Here is a 23147-nt window from a genome sequence, read left to right on the forward strand (position 1 = left end):
TCTCACTCTTCTTTTCAACTTTCCTTTCTCTTCTGCCTTTTGTTGTCACCTACCCTCCCTGTAGGCATACTCTTCACTCAGTACAATCTCTTTCCCACACAGACAGCACTCTCTCCATCCTTCCTTTCACTTTGCTTTCTTCTTTCCATCCTCTCTGTGCTGTGGGGGTGCAATAGAGAGAGAGAGAGGGACAAAAAAAGAAATCCTCACAACTCGTGTCCCTCTCTCTTTCTGTCTGTCCTTTACCCTTCGCTCTCCTTCATTTCCCTGCTGTGGGCCTTCTTCAAACACACGCACATGCTTCACATCCCTCCCCAGCGATGAGCATCCCTCGCTGCTGTATGGTTGACCTGGCCTGTCTCTCTTCTTGCTGAAAAGGAGACACACTCAAGTGTGCTGTTTTGGTCCACTAATACCACCGACCAGGAGGATGGGAGCATGTAAGAGTTAGTGTTTATGGAACAACAAGAATGTAGAGGAACAGGCAAGGTTAAATGATGGAGGACAGGAAAGAGGATAAAGAGGACAGTAGGCATAGCAGGGGGCTAAAGGGAGAGGATTTTTTCTTTCATCTGCTCCACAGAGGAGCTGTCAAATGTATTTAGGCGACTGACGGGTGATGTGACAGCTGTGCTTTGAGTGTTTGTGGGTCTGTTCGCTTTGTTGTTGATGCTCAGTGCAGCTATAAAGTAGCATCTTAATTAACGCTCAATTGCAATCCATGTACTGTGTTATCTGTATGTATTTTGCAGCTTCAGTGTATTAATACTCTCTGTGACTTTGTGTTTCAGACAGCTTGGCTTGGACCTGGTCCCGAGGCGAGAGTTTAGTATGGTGGACCCCGATGAAATCAGTGTCACAGAGCTTTACAGACTGGTAAGCGTCCACACAGTTCTTCCCTGTTCTCAGATTAAGATCCCATCCAGAGTGCAGATGCGTAAAGGAGCTGGTCTCTTCTAGATTCATCTTGGTACAAGATAGTACAATAAAATCTCTATATTCAACACAGCTCACAAGACACACAAAGTAAAGAAAGCAATGCTCTGCTGGGAGGTTGTTGCCCTGCAGAGTGGACAGTGACACTGAATGACAGTGACATCGATGGCAGGAGTTTGGATTGGTGGCCTTAGAGTTCCTGTGTTATATGCCTTTTTAATGTCCAGTGTATTTACAATTTAGAGCCAGTTGCTTAGGCTGGATACAGGATGTAGACAATGATACAGATCTATTTAGGGTTACTGTTGTATTGTACACAATCTATCCACTTTCTAATAGGAACTGTCATTTGATGCCGAGGGTAACTTTATACAACAGATGGCAAACAACCAAAACATGTCTGACCTCTGAGTATATTGTACTTGGTTTGATCTTGCAACCTCTAAGTGGATTTAAGGAACTGTCTATCACTGACAACATCTGTCAGCTTCTTTCTCTAAGCTGACAGATGTTGTCAGATAGATAGAAGAGGCCGTGTATGAACTAGCTGCCCGCATAATACCTTGCTACCTTGGCACAGCAGACATTATGGACCTGCTATACTCACTTCCAGTTTCATATTTTTTTGACTTTACAAAATTGACACCTCAATTTTCTGTGGAACTTTTCAGTTCATTGTGTAAAAGTAGTTGCTTTCGCATCCGTCTCTTTAAGCCCCCGCTTCAAAAAAAAGGATGATGGGGTTCTGATTGGCTCGCCTAGCTTCCTCAAACAAAAATTGGTGCTCGTGGGTACTGCTTCTCACTTCACTTATGTGCAGTTTCTGAAAACACCAGGCTGAGAAGCATAATCTACCACTCCTTATTGGACATGCCAGTTTCTTAGATCCATTTGTACATGTAGATGCCAGAGTCTGGGTTTTTGGGACAGAAATAATCAGAAAATGATGAAGATGCAGGATGATCTGTTAAAAGTACCATCTTACTGTGGGACCTAACAGTGGACTAGTGTTTCAGTCTGTGTGAACCCGTATTTGTACCTGTACAAAATACATGATGGAAATGTGCTAGAAATTGATAAAAGTAGAAAACTCTTACTGCTATGAAATACCAAAGGTAGCACAGGGAGAGTCTCATCAGGGTTGGCTGCATTACCATCCGACTATGATGCAACTGCTGGAGCTGATTATGGAGTCTCAAGCTGGTACTAAGTGGCAACATCCGGAGCTGAATAATTAAGTAAACGCTTAAGTGACAAGTCTGCAATTCCCCCAGTGGCCACTCAAGGTTTGCACCATAAGCGAGTCAGTCAGCATCGACTAGAGAGTTAAAATGGGTGATGTTACAACACTGAAAAACATGTTTTTAGTCTGGTACAGAAAATAGTAATTATCTCCCTGGGTAAGTTCTTCCTTTGTAACAGCTCTACTAAAGTTTTTTTTTTTTTTTAAAACACTCTTAATAACTCGATCTGAGTACTGGAGTTAGGTTCATGTCTGCTTTGACTGAGAGGTGTCCCAACAAAGGCAGATTGATGCTAATTGGAGTCACAGAGCTGGATCTCTCCACCATGTCTATGCTGCAGGTTATAAATGTTTGGAAGTAGAGCAACATTTCTTTGACTTTAGCACAGTTAATATGAGCATACACCGCTGGGAAAGTGTATGTGTGTGAGAGAGAAGAAGGAAAGGCACAACAGGGCCATGGTCCAGTTTGAAATTGAAGAGCAGCTTATATAAAAATCTATGGCACTGATCCCTAATGGTTATAGGACTGCTGTAAAGGATGCTGAAGGATTTTGCTCATAGTATTTAATAACCTTTTTTGAGCTTTTTTCCACATGTTTCTCTGCATTTTACTGAGCTGTTAACAGATGCGCTTTCTCTGAGAACCTTGAACACGTCTCGGTGTGGGCTAAAGCTTTGGGATTGGAAGTCCATGCTTGACCCTTAGAACCAGCATTTGGCAAAACAAATTTAGAGTAAGCTCAGCGAGTTACTGATACCACTCTCATCCTCGCATGAGGTACATTTGATGGACCGATTTTTTTTTCTTTTCCCCCTCATCCATCTGCTTCTGTATTTCTCTCCTTCCTTTCCCTACTGTTTGCTCCCTGCCTCTCCTTCCCACTTTCTCCAAGCCCCAATCGCTGCTACCATGGCAACCACTTCTCTGCCCTCGTATGGTGTGGGGGGAATTGTATCTCACACACACGCACACACACTCTGTGTCGGCTCTTTCTTCGCAAGGGTAATTGAAGCTCTTAATCCATCTGTTATTTTTTTTTTTGTTGTTGTCAAAACAAAAGCAGGAAAAGCACAAAGAAAGCTTTCTCCACCTCTATTAAACGGTGTATAAAATAAACAAGCGACTACCATTTCTCCATACTGGGTCGAGATAAAGGGCCAGGCATTCACCGCCGCCATCCACTTACGAAAATACGCAAGGAACCCTCACACCAAGATGCAATATCTCAATGAGCCCAAATTACATCAATATTTCCCCGTGAGATCTTTGTTTCTGTCGGTGCTTCTGCGGCGTGGCTTAATTAAATTGACATGGGGATTATGCGGTGTCTCTGTGTGTACTTGTGTGCGTGTTTGCCTGTGTGTGTGTGCTGAAGTGCCAGTGCAGTATTACTGTAGGAAAATGTGGCTTAACTGCTGCATTGTTTCAAGGAATTGTGTGATATCTGCTGAGTGAGAATGAAAACAAGCAACGACAGTGGATTAAAAAGAGATTTTATGTATGCCTGTAAATGCCTTAATGCTATCTCATAAACCCTTCTCATTCTATATAATGAGAAACAACACTGTAAATGTAAACATGGTATATGCATGCCAATTTAAGTCTATTTAAAAAAAACAAAGGAAAAGTAATTACAGGGTCATAGAAGGTGGTGGTATTCCTAGCAAAAATTCCAAGCTTGTGGATTTATGAGAAAAAACCCAGATCTGTATTTTCTGATAATAAAATAATACATCTACAAGGAAAAAAACCCAAATATAATATTCTTTTTTCCCATTTTTCCCTTGAACAAAGAAGGTACAACATCTACATATGGTAATAGTGATTATTCACAGACAGCAGTACCTCAGGTAGTAGTTTCCTGGCTCAGAATGGGCCTTTGCGGTTGGGTAGCTGTGCCTATAAGTATTATTTGATACTTCAGTCTGCGTTACTGCACATAACAGAAATACATACATTTTCTTCTTATTGCTGGCCATTTGAAAAAGTCTTCAAAAGCGTTATATCCTTCCCCAAGGATGACTAAATCATTTCCTGATGATTTTCCTCTGGGGTACATTCACAGCTACTTTAGTGTGTGCCAGGAGAAACCCTGTATTAGTGACTGTCTGGAAAAGCGTATATAGCAGCCTGAAAACATATGCTTCCCTGAAGAATTAGTGAAGAACAGCATAGTGAATCAACAATTTTCTCTTTTTGTCAGATTAGGGGAAAGAAAAACCCCTACTTTGTAAAACAATACGACAAAAATGCATCAAAACTAAATATTTGTGGAGATGGAGGACCAGATTTTTATTGGACTTAAATCCTTTAAACAGACACTTGTTGAAGCATTATATTTGGTTGTAGCTTTAAAGTGAGAAAAAAAACCCTTTATGTCTAATTAGCTCATGCGAGTCATGTGTAGAGCAAAGACTAATTAGCTTTAGGCTTTCCATTGTTTTCCTCTGGGACTGAGCTCAGAGCGTAAGCAGAGAAGACCCGAGTTTAGATCCCCCAGTGATGACTTCATTAACAGTGGAAGCTCCCTCTGTAGTAATAGATCATAGCTCAGCTCTTTGCCCTGGACATGTGGTTGTAATATTTCTTCTTATGGTTCAGCTTATCACTAAAGAGAGACAAGCCTTCATACAGATCTTTAACTTCCTGCACGACTTTAATCCTTGAGTTTAAAAGAGGGATGAAAGGAGGCTTAAACATTAATGTAGAAAGGGACAGAAAGAACAGCTACAAATTTGTGGCCTCAGTTTGACCTGTCTCCTCTAGAATTTCCTTGTCGTTTGACAGTCTGTAGGACAGTTTGGCTGGCACACACACGGTCATGTTCTCGTTCTCTGTTCAGCTACCTCTCAGCCTCTCCTTGTTGACCACACCATTGTGTGTTGCCAGTCAGGCTGCCAGCCTGTCATGTCTATGCTTTGTGTCTAGTCATGCTGAAGCTGTCACAAAACCACACACTGTTCCCGCCGGGCTGCTGGCTGAAATGACACACTGAAAATAACCTCGTAATAAAATCCCACAGTATAAATTAGGCCTTCCTCAGACCTAGTAATTTTACGTCAGAACCAGGAGTTCAGCCCTGCTGGGAGTAGTTTGTCTTGCTGTTAGATAATTCTGTTTCTCTGTTTCTTTTCGGGGATCTCGCACAAAAACAAAAGTGTTTTTATAGTTTTGACAGAAACTGCAAAGGTAAAAGGATTTGTAGCATGGTTTTTCAGCACATTTAGAGAACTTGTTTCTTAATCTCACAATTTTTCACTTTAGTATGCAAATCATCATCTCTGCAGACAGGTTTTTGTAAAGTTGAGCTATTCTGTCTGGCTGCAGGGAAAAACATTACAGGTCTTGTGACCTGTAATGCAAAGTGGTAGCGAAACTTGAGTGAATCTTGACACGTGGTGGCTGGAGTGACACATTCTCTTTTTAACTTTGGTTTGTTAGCTTTTGAACTTTTTCAGTTTCATAGCCGCTTTGCTAATAGCTGAGGAGGGTGTTTTGGCGGGTCAGTGTCTTCCATGCAAACTAAAGGCTACTTTAGCAATCTGCTAGCAACTGAAGCAATCATGAGGAGGTTTTTGGTACAGCATCCTCTTTGTGACCAACCTCACCCACTGTAGCAACTGCGAGCAACACACGTTTTACCCTAGCAACCAGAGTTGCCAGGAGGTCACTGACCTGTCTCTCGGCCAGAGAGAGCATGATTATTCGTGTGGGTGGGTGACTGAAGCCTTAAATGGAACTTCTGACTACATTTGCACATAGGGTAACTAACTGTGAATGCGACAGTATCCGTTAATACCTTGAATTAAGACATGACAAGTGTGTTTTAGTTTGTTTTAGTAAGATTATTTGTTGCCTGGTACGCAGCTTCATAATTCCTTGAGCTTGAAATGTTGCGCCAACAAGTGCATTTCAACAAAGTCACCTATGCTGTACAATGCAACACTATTTAAATTTGACAACCAAACCATCATTATAATCCTGTAAAACATATTATATCCACTATTAATATACTGTGTGTGTGTTGTTTTGTGGTGAAGCTTTACTACACTCAGTTCTTGCATTGTCTTTATCCGTTTCCCTTTCCTCTGTCCTGATCCCCATCTCTTGCTCCCTTCCTTCCGATTTTCTTATGTTTTACAACAGAAGTGGATGCGAGGCCAAATTTGGCAGTGGCTCTATTGGCCATCTGGTGCTTTGTGTATATTTGTGTGTATGTGTGTGTTGTGCGCGTGTGTATTTTTGGCTGTTGACAGCAGATTATGATGAACCTTTTATAAACAGAGCTCTAATGTGTGTACACACACCATACCATCCTGTATGAGGCCTATTGATCTTTTTGGTACAGATTGATGTAATATGGCAAGTAATATCATCCACCACTAAAGCACTGAGCTCTGTAATTGTGCTGAACTATTTGACTTTTTTTTTTTTTAAACGTTTGTGTGAATCGCAATGTTTAAGATGTTGCTTTCTGCTTCTTTCTGTCAAAAAACCCCCGATTTGGCCTCCTGAAAGATAAAGTGTTGTGCGGATGTCTTGCCCATGTTGTTGCCATTTACTGAAACAGGCAGACATGCATAGAAAGTGTAAAGTGTGTAAAGTGTGCGTGTTAGTCCCCATAGGGAAATAGTTCCTCTGCATTTAACCCATTCACCCAGTGAAGCAGTGGGCAGCCACCAGTGCAGCGCCCGGGGAGCAGTGTGTAGGGACGGTACCTTGCTCAGGGGTACCTCAGGGTAGCCGTTCAGTGGAGTCGAACCCCCGACCTTCCGATCATGGGGCCACCACTCTACCTACTGAGCTATCCCTGCCCCACATACAACATATAAGGGAAAATCCAAATTTATAGACTTTAACAAGCTTGAAAGTCCGTATTTTGTATACACAGACTGAATTCTCAGTCTGCTTTTGTAATTAAAGTAGTCTTCAGGTATAGTTCTCAAGGTTTCTTACCTGGAGAGGACATTACAAAGTTCAAACGCCTTCCAGATGATACAGCATGGTGGAACTAAATCTGAGAGTACTTTTTTGCAATCATAATTCCATCAATTTTGACAAAAACCTAACAGCACTGGCTGAAAATCAGCCCCAAACCTTGACATAGCTTCTACCGTGTTTTACAGATGCCTGTAGAGGCTCCCTCCTGACCTTTTCCATACATATTGCCTTCTTTAAGAATGGCTTCTTGACAGCCAGCCTTCCACTGAGAAGCCAAGAGGTCATTCCTGATGAAGCTTCGGCGAACAGTAGATGAATCAACTAAAGTACCAGATACATCACAAGAAATGAGCGTGGTTCTTTAAAAGAAAAATGTAACGTAATGAGGGGTGGCTCAAGAGTTTTGCACATCACTTTAAATGCTCGGCAAGGTGCTGAGTTGATGTATTGGCATAAAGGCAGCAACAAAGAAAGAGCCAGACAGTGCAGCTTCAACTCCCACATTTTAGCCTCTGAGCTGCCAGCCTGCAGTATTACATCCCATATTAGCCTGATGTATATCAACATCTATATCTTTCTGCTCTTCAAATATATGCAAATTCAAATCAGTCCTTCTGCCTACAGTGAGAAGCCTCAGGGGAATATTACCTGTTATTGAATTCATCACTAATACAGCAGCTTTGATTTGAGAGGTTATGAGTTTTTAACCTTCTTTGCATCCACCTCTATAACTCTGTATTTCAACTGCAGCTGTTCTTGTTTCAAGTTGTTTTCTTGTTTATTTGAATTTTTCCCAGTTTGCATAATTACAGCTAAAACGTAATATATAACGGTTTCCTTTATATAGAGAAATCTGCTTGTGCTGATTTTCTTCTCTCGCCTGCAGATGGAACACCGACATCGTAAGAAGGAGACGTCCACCCCTGCTAGCACCCATCATCTGTTTGTCCACGTAAAGAGTCTAATGAGCGCTAATCTGGGGGAGGAGCTGGAAGTCTTCTTTCACATTTACGATGGACGGGAGAACCGGCCACTCAGGTAGAGACTTTACAGGCAATACGCCTTTATGATTCTAATTGGGCCTTTTCAAAAATCAAATATTTTTCCATCTAGCCTGTAGTGCTGTTTGTGTAGCTAGATTGTTTTTGTACAAGTTGCCCAGTTTTGGAAAAATGAAGTTTAGAGATGGTTGCATTATCTTTAATGGCTGAACTAAGTGTAAAGGGAAAAGTGTCATTCTTACCATGACGAGAGGCCCAGCATTACAGGATGTATGTCTTGCCATTAGCCAAACTGTTAGCTCATTAGCTAAATTTAGGTTGTTGCGTGCTTATGTTTGGTGAATATAGACCGTGTCATTTTTACCAGGTCGCCTAACCACAAGTCTACAAAGAGACATTATTTAATTTTTATTTAATTTATTTATTTAGCATTTTTTCTTCCTCTTTTTTGTTGTTTTAGCATGTTGAGAACTAGAATGCCAGTTTCATTTAACGCCATTGTATCGGTGGAAATTGGATACTTGTACATTTGAACTCAAACCAAAACTTTCTGAGTGATGTGATGAAGTGATGGTTTCCATCACTGTGACATGTTATGATTTATTTATTTTTGGTCTTTACAGAGTGTTTTTAGACCAAGCAGCTTGATTTATCAGCTTGTATGTTGTTTTCTTGGATTGTAGGCCGCAGGAAAACAGTTCCTTGCTTGTTCTTAAGGTTGTATGGTTTATGGCATTAAATCCTGTGGGAGAGCGAAATGCAAATGAGCTGCTCTGTTGATTGTGAACGCCCTGTGCCAAATGGCTCCCCTTGGACTGCTCTTAATTATATTCATGAAGATTTATTAAATGAAGCAGGTTATTAAAGTGCACTTGAACACACAAAATTGGACAAGGCCATGTTATTTTATTTCTTTATTTATTTTTAGGAAAAAAATGTCCATGTGAAAGCTGGTCCTGGTGCCCTGGGAGGTTGCATGTGTTACTTGCATACATGCTTACACACCAGCAGATACCTCACTGTTCTCCTGACAGGAAGACTGTGTTGAAACTCCCTGGTTTCAAAGTTCAAAGTGAAGAAATTTTGTTTCATGTCACAAACGAGTGAATTTGTCAGGCAAAAGAAAAGCGAGTGGGTTGAAAAATGAGCACAGCAGCACCGAAACTTCTTTTGATAAGTCGTGCTTGTGTGAGAATACTCTCCGCCCCGCAGGGTCACATCAGAGGAATTAGAATGGTGTTGATGGGACTCTTTTTTTTTTTTTTTTTTTTTTTTTTTAAATTATTACTCTCTATTATTATCCAGTAGCCCTACTTCAGTTTCTATTGTAATCCAATTTATGATTCATCCATATTGCTGGCAAGTTTCTTTAAACTTTACATGAAAATAGCTGCGGTTTCCACCGTTCCTGAAGAATTATAGCACAAAAGAAGGAAGGCGCTATCTTTTCTTTTTTACAAGTTTGCCATTTTGTTTGGTTGCAATGATGTTATTAATCTGAGAGAAAAATAGGGCTATAACTGTCATAGAGTTACAGCGCGTGGTACACCCTGGACAGGTCATCAGTCTGTCACAGGCTGGGATGCTGAGTAAACCATTGAAATTTTGAACTGAAAGATGTTATTGTGTTTGTATAGAGAATACACATTTTCAACTAGTTTCTAAGTTGTGGACAGGAGCAACAAAACGACAAATTAAATTCTTAAAAAAAAAAATACTGGCTGAAACTTTGATTCATAATAACTGGGTAAGAGCAAACCAAGCTTGCATCAGTTCAGTATCCAGAGAGTATCCAGAGAAATCGGTGTGCAAGGGACAAGGCCAAAACCCAGTATCAGATCGGGAAGAGCCATTGGGGTGATCGTGGCTCAAGAGTTGGGCATTTGTCTTGGGGCGGTTCGAGCCCCGACTCCGACAGTCTTGGTCGTTGTGTCCTCGTGCAAGACACTTCACCCGTTGCCTCCTGGTGGTGGTCAGAGGTCCCGGTGGCGCCAGTGTCCGGCAGCCTCGCCTCTGTCAGTGCACCCCAGGGTGGCTGTGGCTACAATGTAGCTTGCCATCACCAGTGTGTGAATGGGTGGTTGATTGTGTATAGGGTAAAGCGCTTTGGGGTCCTTAGGACCAAGTAAAGCGCTATACAAATACAGACCATTGTCAGTGAACACAGTTTGTCACTGCATCCACAAAAGCGAGTCAAAATAAAAAAATAAATAAACAAGACCCATGAAACTGACCACCTTCTGTGGGCTTGTCTCAAAGGAAAAGTGAAAACCTGTGCTGTGGTCTGACCAGTGGGCTAAACAGCTGTAATATCATGTGGTTTGTTATCAGCACACACTTTTAAAGTCAACAACTTTAGCGAGATGAGGGGGGATTTAATAAAGTAACGCGTGCATCTGTGAAGGACACATTAATGCTGAAAAACACGTACATGTTTTGGAGCAGTGTATATGCTCCAGTTGGCATGTTTTTCACGGGTGAACCTTTGCTTATTTCAGTAAGATAATGCTAAGACACGTTCTGCACTTGTGTATTACAACAGGAGGTAAATGTCTATGTGTGCTAAAGTGGGCTGCCTGCAGTCCAGACATGTTACTCACTGAAAGCATAAGGACCATTACTACCAAGAAATGTTCCTCAAATGAATATAGAAGAACACATTCTTGTTCTCCTCTTTCCAGGTTGCTGGACATCAAAATTCACTATTGCAAAATATAAGCTTTGGTACTGGTTAACATGTTAAGCTTACATGTGAAAGATCCCTGGTTCGATTCCCCCTCAGGGTTTCACAAGGTAGCGTATTCCTAGTGCTGGTCCTGGGCCTGGATAAATGTGAGGGTTGGTTCAGGAAGGGTCCAGCTTAAAATCTGTATCTAAGTAAAATATAGCTTTAAATTAATTTTACTTTACTACCGCTTGTATTTCTTAAAATTTTAGTGTCCCTGTAAAATATATGGCTTAGTAATAATTAAGGTTTTTTTCAGAGTGAAAGTGGGTACTTTTTTGTCGTGAAGTGGGTAATTAGTCTTCAGCGCCATCGTATCATGTTCCACTTGAAGCCCTTTTGTTCTTTCTTTTAAACTGTCACTCTTTTTATGTCATCATTTTTTTCCTCTTTTCTTTCAATCTTCTTGCTTCTTTGAAAGATTGAGTGCCTTAGCTGAGCATGAGTAATTACACTCGCTAAGCTTAAATATATATTTGAAGTGGATTAAAAATCCATTTTCTGGAGTAGAGTAAAGTCCACTTCAGTAATGCTGAAATTATATACTTAACAGCAGCTTCGGAATTCATGATGCATCACAAATGAAATGTGAATTTATCCAAACTCAACCCAGTAAGAGAGGACACAGACAAAGCTATATTTTTCTCATAACCACTTATGTTGTTGCCTAAATCAACAATTTGGGTTTTCTTGCAATTTTGAGGGATAAAGGCAGTCAGAGGCTTCGACCACAGTGCCTTTATGCTTCTAATTTTCTACGTCTGCAAGTGCATTTGCTTGCATCAGTTGTCTTTTAGGAAAATCTCGCAGTGGCAGCTCGCCAACGTGTCTCTCACTGTCTGGTCACATGCATAAACAGAGACGCACTCATTTACACAATCTGGCTGGCAGAGAGCCATTTTGCTGCTTCCCTCTGTGCTGGTGGTTTGTGTGTGTGTGTGTGTGTGTGTGTGTGTGTGTGTGTGTGTGTGTGTGCGAGACCAGATGGGGGGGTCTGACCCGTTGTCTCAATACCACGCCAACACCATCATCCCCTGTGCACCATGGCAGCTTCTTTGTGTTCAGTACAGACTCCTTGTCAGGCTTTCCAGAAGGACACACACGCACGCACACGCACACACTGCGTTGTACTGTACTGCGCTCACGGCCCATGCTGTGGGTTCTGATGCTGTTCGACACCAAGATCGCACATCACAAACCGTCTTATACGCTCATATTTCGCTCCTCAGAAGTTGAATTTTACTTATATAAATGGTAAATGGCCTGTATTTATATAGTGCTTTTCTAGTCCCTAAGGACCCCAAAGCGCTTTACACATCCAGTCATCCACCCATTCACACACACATTCACACACTGGTGATGGCAAGCTACATTGTAGCCACAGCCACCCTGGGGCGCACTGACAGAGGCGAGGCTGCCGAACACTGGCGCCACCGGGCCCTCTGACCACCACCAGTAGGCAACGGGTGAAGTGTCTTGCCCAAGGACACAACGACCGAGACTGTCCAAATATATATATATGGTTAATCCTTCAAGCTCGGGTCCTCTACCAGAGGCCTGGGAGCTTGAGGGTCCTGCGCAGTATCTTAGCTGTTCCTAGGACTGCGCTCTTCTGGACAGAGATCTCCGATGTTGTTCCCGGCCTGAGACAATGTTAGCAGAACAAACTTTTATTAAATCAGCTCAGCTGAAAACATCCGACACTGGACATACTTAGCTTGACAAAGCTACCCCCTAATTCAGAGCAAGCTGGTGGCTCAGTCACAGTAAAAATAGGGCCAATTGTAACTTGTGGTGATTAAATGGTTGCCCAGAGCTTGAGGATGTTGCACACTTACAACCACTTTGATTACAAAGCAGTTGCAAAGGTCAGCTGATCGGAGGCAGCCTTTCTGTAAGCAGTCATCTGGACCTGGACTGATTGCAATCACTCTCAGAGAGATTCCTCTCTAATTTAGAAATGACAGATCGCCAACATGTTGCCATCAGTCTGAATGATTCTTTGTGGATGAGCATGAGGGGACTTGACTCAGCTGGCCGGTTGTACTCTGGTTATATTCCTATAGAACAGGATGTTGTTGAGTGCAAATGTAATGTAAAAGCAACAGATATGTGATTTTTAGATTTCTCACAGTTATTTGCTGCAACAATTAATTGCCTGAAACAGACTGCATGCAACTGCCAAGTTGACCTCATTTAATCGCAGACTGATATCAGACTGACTCTGTCTTATGGCAACATTTATGGCAGGTTTTAGGGACAGTGCTGGTATGATCAAGTGAGATAGGTTTATCCTTTTGGATAAAACCTATACTGACAAAGTATAATCCGCAATAAATCACAATTTATGTCATTCCGGCACGTCGCAAAATGCTAAAAATCGCAATAATATTATTTGCTCTTGAGTGTTTTCAATGTGCCCTTTCATGATTTCTCAGCGCCACTTGCTATTCAGTGTTTAGATTACTTAAGGTCTAAGCTTTCCTCTTCTCCTTTGTTGTCGGGCTTTTAAAACGTATATTTTGATGTATTTATTTATTTAGTACCAACTTACAAGGTGGTGACAGTTCATTTATTTAGCAGTTAACACCTCAGTTGGAACACCCCCCTCCCCTTCCAGCCGTCCGCTCATTGGAAGAGTGCACAGCTCCTAATGCCATCATCGATATTAGGAGGGGGAACAGCAAGAGCCCAGAAGGGAGGGAAATCGGCCATTTACGTTATGTTAATGTGAGTGGTGATAGAGGGAGATAAGGTCCCACTGGGGGATGTTGGTCCCCTTGGCTCGGGCGATCAACACGCTGCAGCTGCGAGGCTGTGAGCTGGTGGCGAGGGAAGGGTGTTGAAAAGAAGGGAGACCTTGTTTGAGTCTGTGTTTGCAGGAGTGGCTGTTAATTGGCATTTGGGGTTTCAACAATAGAGCACTAATTAGGAAAAGCGGGCGCAAAGTCTCATGTCTAATGCATAGGAATCTGTCTCCATATGGCCGGATAAATGGCCTGGAAAGTTACAGAGGGCAGCTAATGAGGAACAACTGCATTCAAATCAAATTGGGCCTCAACTGGTTCCTTCCAGTATGGCTGAGAAAAGGAAAACTTTACTGAAGGAATACATTTATAAAAAATCATAAGCATTTGTATAATTAATAATCAGAAGCCTAATTAACTCAAACAAGAGCACCCACTGCCCTACATATACAAAACACAGAATTACAGTAAGAGAAGCTGCCTCTTATTTACATCACTGCAGAGCCCAAACAATTTTGAGCTTGTAGCAGGAGCTTTTAATACCTCTGACAGTTACAAAACATCCCAATCGATCGTATTTGTATGCACTGCGGTCAAGCTATATGTGATCTTTTGTGGCGTGTTCTGCTCTCGTTTGAATGAGCCTACTGTAGCGTGCTCTGCTAGCCGTGCCAATGACTTGGCTCATTGTCAGGCGTGGGTGCATTACAAGGTTTTCTCTCTGCTTATCGGAGGACTGTGAAAGTCACCTAACTGGATTAGCCCTCAGCTCGCCTGCCAGGATGAGAGGGGCCCAGTAGGATGCCTCCGCTGCCTCTTTTACACAGTGTATACGAGATATAAAGGACAAAGTACAAAGAGAATGAAAAGGCGATCAGTGTCTGTCCTTTCTGTCTTTTTGCGTGACATTCACTTAATTTCCCGCCTGAACAGAAATGGGCGTGAGGGGCATTTGAGGCAAGACTCGGAGACGGTTCATTCCAGATTATGAGGCAATTTTTTGGTTATGCAGAGTTCGTGTTCCACTGTGAGAGATATCTCACGAATTCCTTGAGGGGATTTCTTCAGCTTTGGCCCAAGGGTTCGCTCTGATTAAAAGTTGAAATGATTAGATGTTGGGAAAGTTTGATTTAATCATCAATGGCGTATAAATGTCCATAGACAGACGTAAGGTCGCCAAGAAACATTTGACCGCGAAAAAGTTCGTTCTTGAGTTTGAGTTTGTGGCCAGATGTAACGGAATTCCCTGTGGGTGTTCCCAAGACTTGGCAGTGATGAGAATTCCGTGAAAGGTCGTAGTGACCTTCAAATTTCACTTTTTTTTTTTTACCTCTTAGTTCTTGGCTATATGCCAGATTTTAACATCATCCATCTATCTATCAGGTTATGGGAGCAGACTAGCAGAGCTGCCCTCTCCCAAGCACACTTAGAGGTGTTGTCTCGCCAACATATCCTGGGCCATGACCTGGACTCCTCACCTATAAGGCACATAGGAGGCATTCTGCTCAGGCATCCCAACCACATCAACTGGCTCCTTTCAATAGGTCTCTACTCTGAGCCCTGTAAAAAAGACTGAGCTCCTCACCACAAATGCACATAAGAGATAAGGGCATTGCAGGAGCTTTATAACCTGAAATAGTATAAATTCTATATACAGTGTTTTTCACAAGTTTTCTTTTTCTCTCTTGGTCCTCAGCACAGCCCTGTGACAGCCAGAAGTTTTATGCCATCTAGTCTGGCAGTTATGATTGAGTTATGATTTTTTGATGAAAGCCTAGTAACTGTCTTTAAATGTGTCAGAGATAATCCATAATATGCAGCAAAGCACTTTCATTCAGCCACATGTGAATGTTCTTGTTAGATATTTTACAGGCATTCTGTTTTGGGGATTTTCTTCAGCATCTTTCTCCTAAACCTCTATCCCTCTGCCTCTGAACCCTTTCTGCCTGTTTTTCTTTTCCCTTTTCCCGCCTCATATTCTGTTTCACGCAGCTTCAGTGTGAAGTTTGAACTTTGAAGTGATTTCTCCAGTGCCCACTGTTCTGCACTTGACATTTTTTGACATAGTGTCTAATCTTTATTCTGTTTCTGTTAGCAAAAACTTGGATACTGTTGTTTACTGTGACACTCAGCCATCACTCCTGACCACATTTATCTCTGTGTGTGTTCCCTGTCTCTGTCTGTCCACTTACTTGTACAGTGAAAGGTTCTTTGTAAGGTTGAATAAGAGCGGGCTGCCCAAGTCACCAGAGAAGACAGAAAGACAATGCACGCTATTTGTGGTGAGTAGTTAACACGGAATTTTGTTAAAAAAGATTTACTGGGAGCAATTTAAGGCTATTTAAAGCTAACTTAACTCATGCACTGTTATGCTGAAAAATAAAAGCAGTGTCAGTGCTCTTCAGCTTGTTCACAGTAATTGGATCGGACGCTTAAATATGTTTTCCTGCATCGTTTGTCAGGATTTGGGAAGCAGTGATCTACGAAAAGATGTCTACATCGTTGTGCACATCATAAGAATAGGTAGGAGTAGTGATATTTCTTCTTTATTCTCCTGAGTACTACTCACGTTCTTAAAAATCTCTTTCATTTTCATACTGTTCTTACCGTGGATACCTTTGTGTGTCTGTGCAGGGAGGATGGGAGCAGGAGAGAAGAAGAACCAGTGCAACGTACAGTACAGGCGGCCGTTTGGCTGTGCTGTTGTCAGCATTGCCGATCTACTTACTGCTGACTCTAAGGATGACCACCTGCTAAAGGTTTATACGTAAGTGACTGTAAAGAACTATTATTTAGGAAATCTTCTTTCTTCTAAACACTGAACCAGTGCTAAAGTTTTGTTCAGCATGATGTGTCGTTTCCTTATTCATTTTCTTTCCAAAACTTTTTTGTTTTTGGAAAGCAGAAGTGATCACATATGCAGGTGAGGATGGAGTGCTAATTTCTCACTTACTGCTCACAAGACTGGTTAGCAAGCCACATGTATAGACTAAATGGATGCATTGCACAGACACCACCAAGTTTTTTTTGTATGTTAATCTACATAATACTTACCTGTGAATCATTCAGGCATAAAAAAAACCCCAAAACAAACAAACACTTGATTCAAGTGATGAATCAGTGTATTGTCCACGCATAGAAGACAAATTTAGCAAAGAACCAATTTTAAATTAGATTGTTATTCACTGTTACTTTAAAAAGTAAAAAAAGGAACACAAAATTCCTCCCATTTCTTTAATTAAATCAAAAAATTCTAAAGATGACACAATTTGAAAAGCATAAAAAGGTATTTTTGCTCCAAAAAGTTGATTACCTAAGAGCTATTAGTTGAAGGTTTTGCATGATATGCACAGTGTCCTCAAAAAATTTATGGAAACTGGACAAGTGCAGGACAAAATAAAGAGTGGCAGGGCTGAAAATCAATCTATAGCAGATGAACAACATGGAAGTCTCAAAGTTGCCATTCAGCCTTTTAAAAATCAGCAACACTGAAGCTCCAGCTGTGGTGTTTAAGGGTAATTTATTAAGCTAATGTAAGGCATTAAAAGCTTTACTGGGAAAAAGCGAGTGGGAGTCCTTTATCAAAGCACCTTATCAACAAGGCTGAAGCCCCCAGAAGTTGTATTAAAATATTCAGATGAACTGTTAACTTAGTTTGATAGCATGTTTACATGATAGGGGTTAATGAAGGCTGACGGCAGCTGACATTTTTTACATACAGGTGAACAAGGGTGAGACTAAAGGAGGGGCATGGGGCGTACTAGACCGGATTTATTTCAAGGTTCAACTTTCAGATTGAAAGTGCACACTTAAAACACGTGAGAACAAAAACCCATAAAGCCTTCCAAGAAGACAGAGTAAAGATTCATTTTTTATGTCTGAGTTTAGATTGCATATATGTCTTATTTTATTTAACTATGACTGTGCTTGAGAGTATTCATATAATTTTGGATTTAAGAAAATATATTTTTTAAAAATATTATGTAATATGGGACATAAATGCAAAAGGGAAACGTATTCAAGTAATCTTTTAGGTAAGTAGTAGTCTGAGTACACAAACATTAATCTGGACCAACAAAATTATGCACCTTTCCTTTTACACTTTAGATGACTGCAGTCAAGTCTATGTGATTCTCTCAGGGATGAAAAGGCATCTGTTGACATAGTAGTTTGACCTAAATTATAGCAGCATCAGAGTAACTGGCCAAATGTACTTTGCTCACAAGAACATGCAGCCACTTTCTTCACACCTGAGGCAACAACAGGTTTTAGTTGGACTAGCATGAAAGTTGTGACCCAATTGTTTTGTGAGTTGAGTCCAGAAAAGACGTCATTGAAAAGCTGATTTTTTTTTTTCTGTCATGCCACCGTTAAGCGTTAAATACACTCAACAAAAAGCAGCTTTTGGTCACATGTCACATATACAGTGAATTTCAAGAAAGTGGTTGGTCAGCGTAACAGAAACTCAGCTGCTTTTCAAGGGTAAAAGCACTTGTTACTTCAAACATTGTGGCTTGGATGGGAAGAGCAGTGATGATGCTATCAATTTCCAACAGCAAGCTTTTTCTACAGAGTGGGTTCATGGAGTTTCAAAGAGAGGTGTGCCTTTTTCACAAATGAAGAATTAATGCAAAAAATGCTTCTTGTTATATGAAGTGTAGGATTCAGCAGTTTTGGTTTTGCTCGGCCTAAGCACCATCAATCCTGACTCACTTTCAAGGATATTTACCGGACTCTTTCTGGAGCATTTGTGCAAATCTGCAGTAATTTTCTTTTTGTGTGTGTCCCAGGTGTAACACTGAGAGCGAATGGTCCCAGATCCATGAGAACATCATCAAAAAGGCCAATTCTAGGTACAACTTGTCTGGATCCAACACTGGTGAGAACCCCATTTGCTTAACTCATTGCTTTTAATTTCTCACACCTACACAATCATGTAGGTGGTTTAAGCCATCAGACAACAGGGGTGGGAGGGGTTCAGCACTGCATGTGAAGTTCATCATGTTCCGATGACAAAATGAGCAGCGCAGTTGCACATCTTGCCATGTATTACTCAGTTTCCGGTCATTCTCAGTAGCTATCATGTGGGAGTTAAGTTCTTTTCTGTGGGAGTGGATTAGTCCTTACATTTCTGTGTCTGCAGGGAATCTATGTATTCAGCTAGTTTGTATTAATAGCTCAAATTTCATCATGCTGATCAGCAGAATCAGTGGTCTCCCATAGCAACAAGTTGGTGGAAAATGAGAATGTTGAGTCTTTCAAAAACATGATCGCTCTGCAATGCGATCAATACTTTGGTGGACTCTAGATTAATACTGATGCAGTCATTAAGGTGCTAGTTACATTTTGCTTGAAGAAGAAACTTGTTGATTGATTACAGTGAGGGGAGCGTGAAAAGGGGTGCAAACTGTGAAGCAAGAGGGCATAAGCACAAATTAAACAGAGCTGGCTAATTTGCAGCTGCTTGCATCAGTGTGTACAAACAGCTCTTGGCAGTCACGGACTGCTCATCAGAAGTTTCCGTTATGTAGCCGAGAAGCTCCAGGAGGCCGCTACTTTCTCAGTGAAAATAAACACTATGCGTGTTTCCATCTCCTAACGCCTGCTTATACGTTATATATGGAAATATGGAAACGAGATCCGATCTGCTGAGTCAGCACCCCATTCCACCTGCCCTCAGAGAACCAATAATTGCTCGAGGTGAGAATAATCCCGTACAGGCGAGAAGAGGATGCTGTGACACGAAATCACTTAACACCTTCTGCATGATCCGAGCCGTGTTTTTATTTAATTTTTTTTATTTTTTAACACCAACAACAAAAGTTGTCCCTCTAAAATGAGTACTGTTTAATTTCTCTTAGTACAAAAATATGAATATTGAGCAAGCATTTCATTCTTTTAGCTACTTACTTTGGTTTTCTAATCTCATATTGATCTCTATAACAGCTTTTATTTTCTACTCACTACTCCTGCTTCTCCTGACTGGTCATATTATCATAGATAACTCCCAGCCACGCACAGAGATCAGATTTAATAACAGATTATGCGCACTGATAATGTTCTGTATTGTTGCTGTTCAACTTCCACAACCTTTTGGCAGTTATCACTGCAAATGCGGCACAAGCTTCTTGATGCCTGCTGGATAAATGTGACATTTTCATCTTTACCTTTTGCTTTTTTCTGTAATCAGGGGCAATTATTCGCACTCATTGGTAAACACATTGTTACTGGCAGAAGACAGCGTGTTGCCTGACTTTGCAGGGTTCTCTCAAAACATATCCGTCATGTAAGTGTTTGCTCGAGGCTTTCTTTTGACAGCAATATGCAAAGCACACAGACGCACTCACACAAGCACGTGCAAGTGAATGATTTTAGAGTTCAGTCCCCTGTTTTGGCTGCAGTGCAAAGTTTATCACAAACGCTTGAGTATTAGCTGTTGAATTGCTGTCAGATGAAGACACTGATGGAGCTGTGCGGCTGATTAGCCTCAGTGTTTTTTCTTTCAAAGGGTATTAGAGGAGGGCTGCAGGGTTTTTTCTTTTTTTTTTAATGCTGGCATGCATAATTAAAGTCTGTTTGTTCCAAAATTACATTTCTGCCACTTAACTCACTGTGACATTGATCTTATGAAACAGAAGAGGGAAAAAACCCCTTTAATCACAACATAGAGGTAATAATTTAAGTATTAAAGATAATGAGCTCTGGATATTAAGTGTCATTTATTAATTTACTTTACTTAGATGGTGCTCTTTTTAACTACTATCTCTGTAATTGCATGTCTTTCACTCACACACCTGCCTTTAAGACTAATGCTCTGGTGACAGGTTTTAACAGCAGTTAAAAAGATATACCTAATAAAGTAGCCAGCGAGTGTATACTTAGTATATTAATGTGTGGAGCAACAACTTTGAATGTAACACAACATATTCCAGGAAGCAGTCCAGTTGCAGTGATTTCTTTCTTTCTGGGCTCCTTCTACATTCAAAGAATTATACAGAGCATCACTCACAACAGATTTCACTGGGGCATATCCTCATCTAAAAAGTCAATTCCTCCCAGAAGGCAATTATTCTGCCGCGGAGCGACATTGCAGAATAGATAACAGAACAGAGTTGCGTGCCAGGCTGCGTCAACAAATGTGAAAACTGGAGGGAATGTTTCATCTTCTTAGTGTGTCCCTGTAAAAGCAACCATACACGAGCTATGGAATGTCACGCTGTATTTATCATGGACCCGTTGTTCTTTTCAATATTTTCTGTCAAATATATACTGCTACATTAATGAATGCCCATATCAAACATGCTTATTGTTTAAAGTAATAGTAATTAGAGGTGGGTTTTGATAATCGATTCATCGGTTAAAATCGATTCTGGCTTGGATAACGTGATATCGATTCATTAAAATCCTGAATTGATTTTTTTAATATAAATTTATTTTGCCCGAATCTCAGTTTCGACAACCACCAAACAGCTAAAACAGTAAATGAGAGCAGGTACACGGATTCTGCACAAAGACGTAAACACAAAGCGCGGACCCGCCGACTGATCAGAATCAGTGAGATGTGGCCTTTCTCACCCGACGGCACGGACACGGTCGGGGCTGAAAGCCGACAGCTCGCTGATTCTGATGTTTCGGTGGGTCCGCGCTTTGTGTTTACGTCTTTGTGCAGAATCCGTGTACCTGCTCTCATTCTAGAGCTGTTAGTTTGATCGCTCTCCAAACAATATTGACCGAAAAGAAAAAGCAAAAGCAAAAGAAGATCCAAACTAAGCTTCACATAAACATCGTCATGAATTCCCTCTTACTTTTGCTGTTTTGCTTCCACCATGATAAAATCACACTACATGCACAGCTCTCTCTCTCTCTCTCTCTCTCTGTATACTTCAAGAACAGTTTCCCGTCTAAAAATCTGTTTTCTTCATTATTCGCTTGCTTGTTACGCACAAGTCTACCGTTGTTTACAGCGCTGTTGGCCGCTGTTTTTTCCCCTTTTACTTACTTCCGAAAAGAAAACCTAATTTCTGCCGTTCAATAGGCTACTGAACAAATTTAAACTCTTTAAATTTATGCAAAACGCTTAGCTGTGTCTCTAATAAAATCCCAGGCCAGGAAAATCACCTTCATGTTTTTCTGTGTTTTATCTTCAGCTACTTTGACACAAAGGCATCTGCTGTGATGCTCACACCTTTGATAAAGTCTTGCGAGTGTCAGCTTCCTTTTTATAGATACAAAAATATGTTAATGTACTGATCTGAATTATAATATTTCTGATTGTCTGAGGCAAAATTTCACAGATTCAAATTGAATTGAATCGAATCGAATCGAATTGAATCGAATCGTGGATCGAATCGATTCGGGGCCTTGTGAATCGGAATCAAAGCGATTCTAGAAATCAGTGACGATACCCAGCCCTAATAGTAATACAATCTCATTATTACAAGTAGCATTTACAAGGTATCCCTTTAATACTGTAAAAATCATTTTGTTTATGTGGGGCAACCAATCAAAAGAAGGATTTATTAAAGGCAGAGGATGGAAAACAGCTTCTTTTCTGACAGTGGATGAACTGAGGATGAACCTTGTGTAAGTTAAGGTGTAAGGATCATGCGAAGCCACTGTTCTAGAAAGCACGACAGTAAAAACACGGCGTTGAAAATGAGCATAATAGATCCCCTTTAAGAACTACAGTTTATTACACTTAGTGTCAGGAGGGCAATTAAAACAAGTGTGCTGCAGAGTGAGATACACATAATGTGGATTTGTGTGCATGTTTATATATTTGTGCACGATTCCATGTGTGTGTGTGTGTGTGTGTGTGTGTGTGTGTGTGTGTGTGTGTGGATCATGATTTGTGTCTCACTGTGTTTTTCTCCTTTAAAACTGAACTGGCAGTATGCCAGAAGTCTCTTATTAGCAGCCAATTAGCAAGGGGGAAGATGAATACACTGCCCCGAAAAATAAGAAGAACACCAGGCTGTTTTCTGCAGTAAAGTGGAAGAGAGACGGGAAGACTTGGAGACTTATTTTGTTCTCCTAGAGCCTAATGAGTATTTTTTTACCTGTGTGTTTCAGGGTCGGCCGTGCTTTTTGGGTAATTGAATTCAAAAGACAAGAGAGGGTACTGATGAACAAAGATTTTGTTTGCGTGTACCCAGTAACCTGTAAGAGGGATTTCATAAGAATCTGGCTCTGTGTGAGTCAGGTCAGGTAGATAATTCAGCTCCCACCTCCACACTGCGAGCGTAGGCAGTGACAGAAGAGGCTGCGACGACTCAACTGTTTTTGTTTTTGCAGCTTTTTTATATTTATTTATTTATTTTTTTAATTTTTTGTGAAGAGGCAGGTCCGGTGGGCTGAGGGCAGCAAAGGTTGAGAGTGATTTTGTTATACTCAGCAACGTGTACCATTCAGGAATAGTAATTTGGCCCCGCAATAGCCTTTAAAGCCTGACTGTGTGTGTGTTCGTTTATATGAGCCCAAGACTGAATCAGATTTGGCAGATTAGGGTATAAAAAAGAAAAAGATAAAAAAAAAGGTCTCCCCTGAACTA

At 41.0% G+C, this 23147-nt stretch overlaps 1 protein-coding gene across 4 annotated transcripts in view; it reads left to right on the forward strand.

The window, feature by feature from the left end:
• The window catches only part of dock4b (dedicator of cytokinesis 4b), a 135200-nt gene that overhangs the window by 42627 nt on the left and 69426 nt on the right, over nt 1-23147 (forward strand). For all 4 annotated transcript variants that reach the window (XM_085437775.1, XM_085437778.1, XM_085437776.1 and 1 more), the window contains exons 7-12: nt 792-876; nt 8011-8162; nt 15798-15879; nt 16060-16120; nt 16232-16364; nt 18388-18476. In XM_085437775.1, coding sequence (XP_085293901.1) covers nt 792-876; nt 8011-8162; nt 15798-15879; nt 16060-16120; nt 16232-16364; nt 18388-18476 — 602 coding nt within the window. The remainder of the gene's footprint in view (nt 1-791; nt 877-8010; nt 8163-15797; nt 15880-16059; nt 16121-16231; nt 16365-18387; nt 18477-23147) is intronic.

Source organism: Copadichromis virginalis, linkage group LG17 (genome assembly GCF_057382275.1).
Source record: "Copadichromis virginalis isolate Kocher_CV1m ecotype Utaka linkage group LG17, C_Virginalis_male_GT1.1, whole genome shotgun sequence".
Classification (NCBI taxonomy): domain Eukaryota; kingdom Metazoa; phylum Chordata; class Actinopteri; order Cichliformes; family Cichlidae; genus Copadichromis; species Copadichromis virginalis.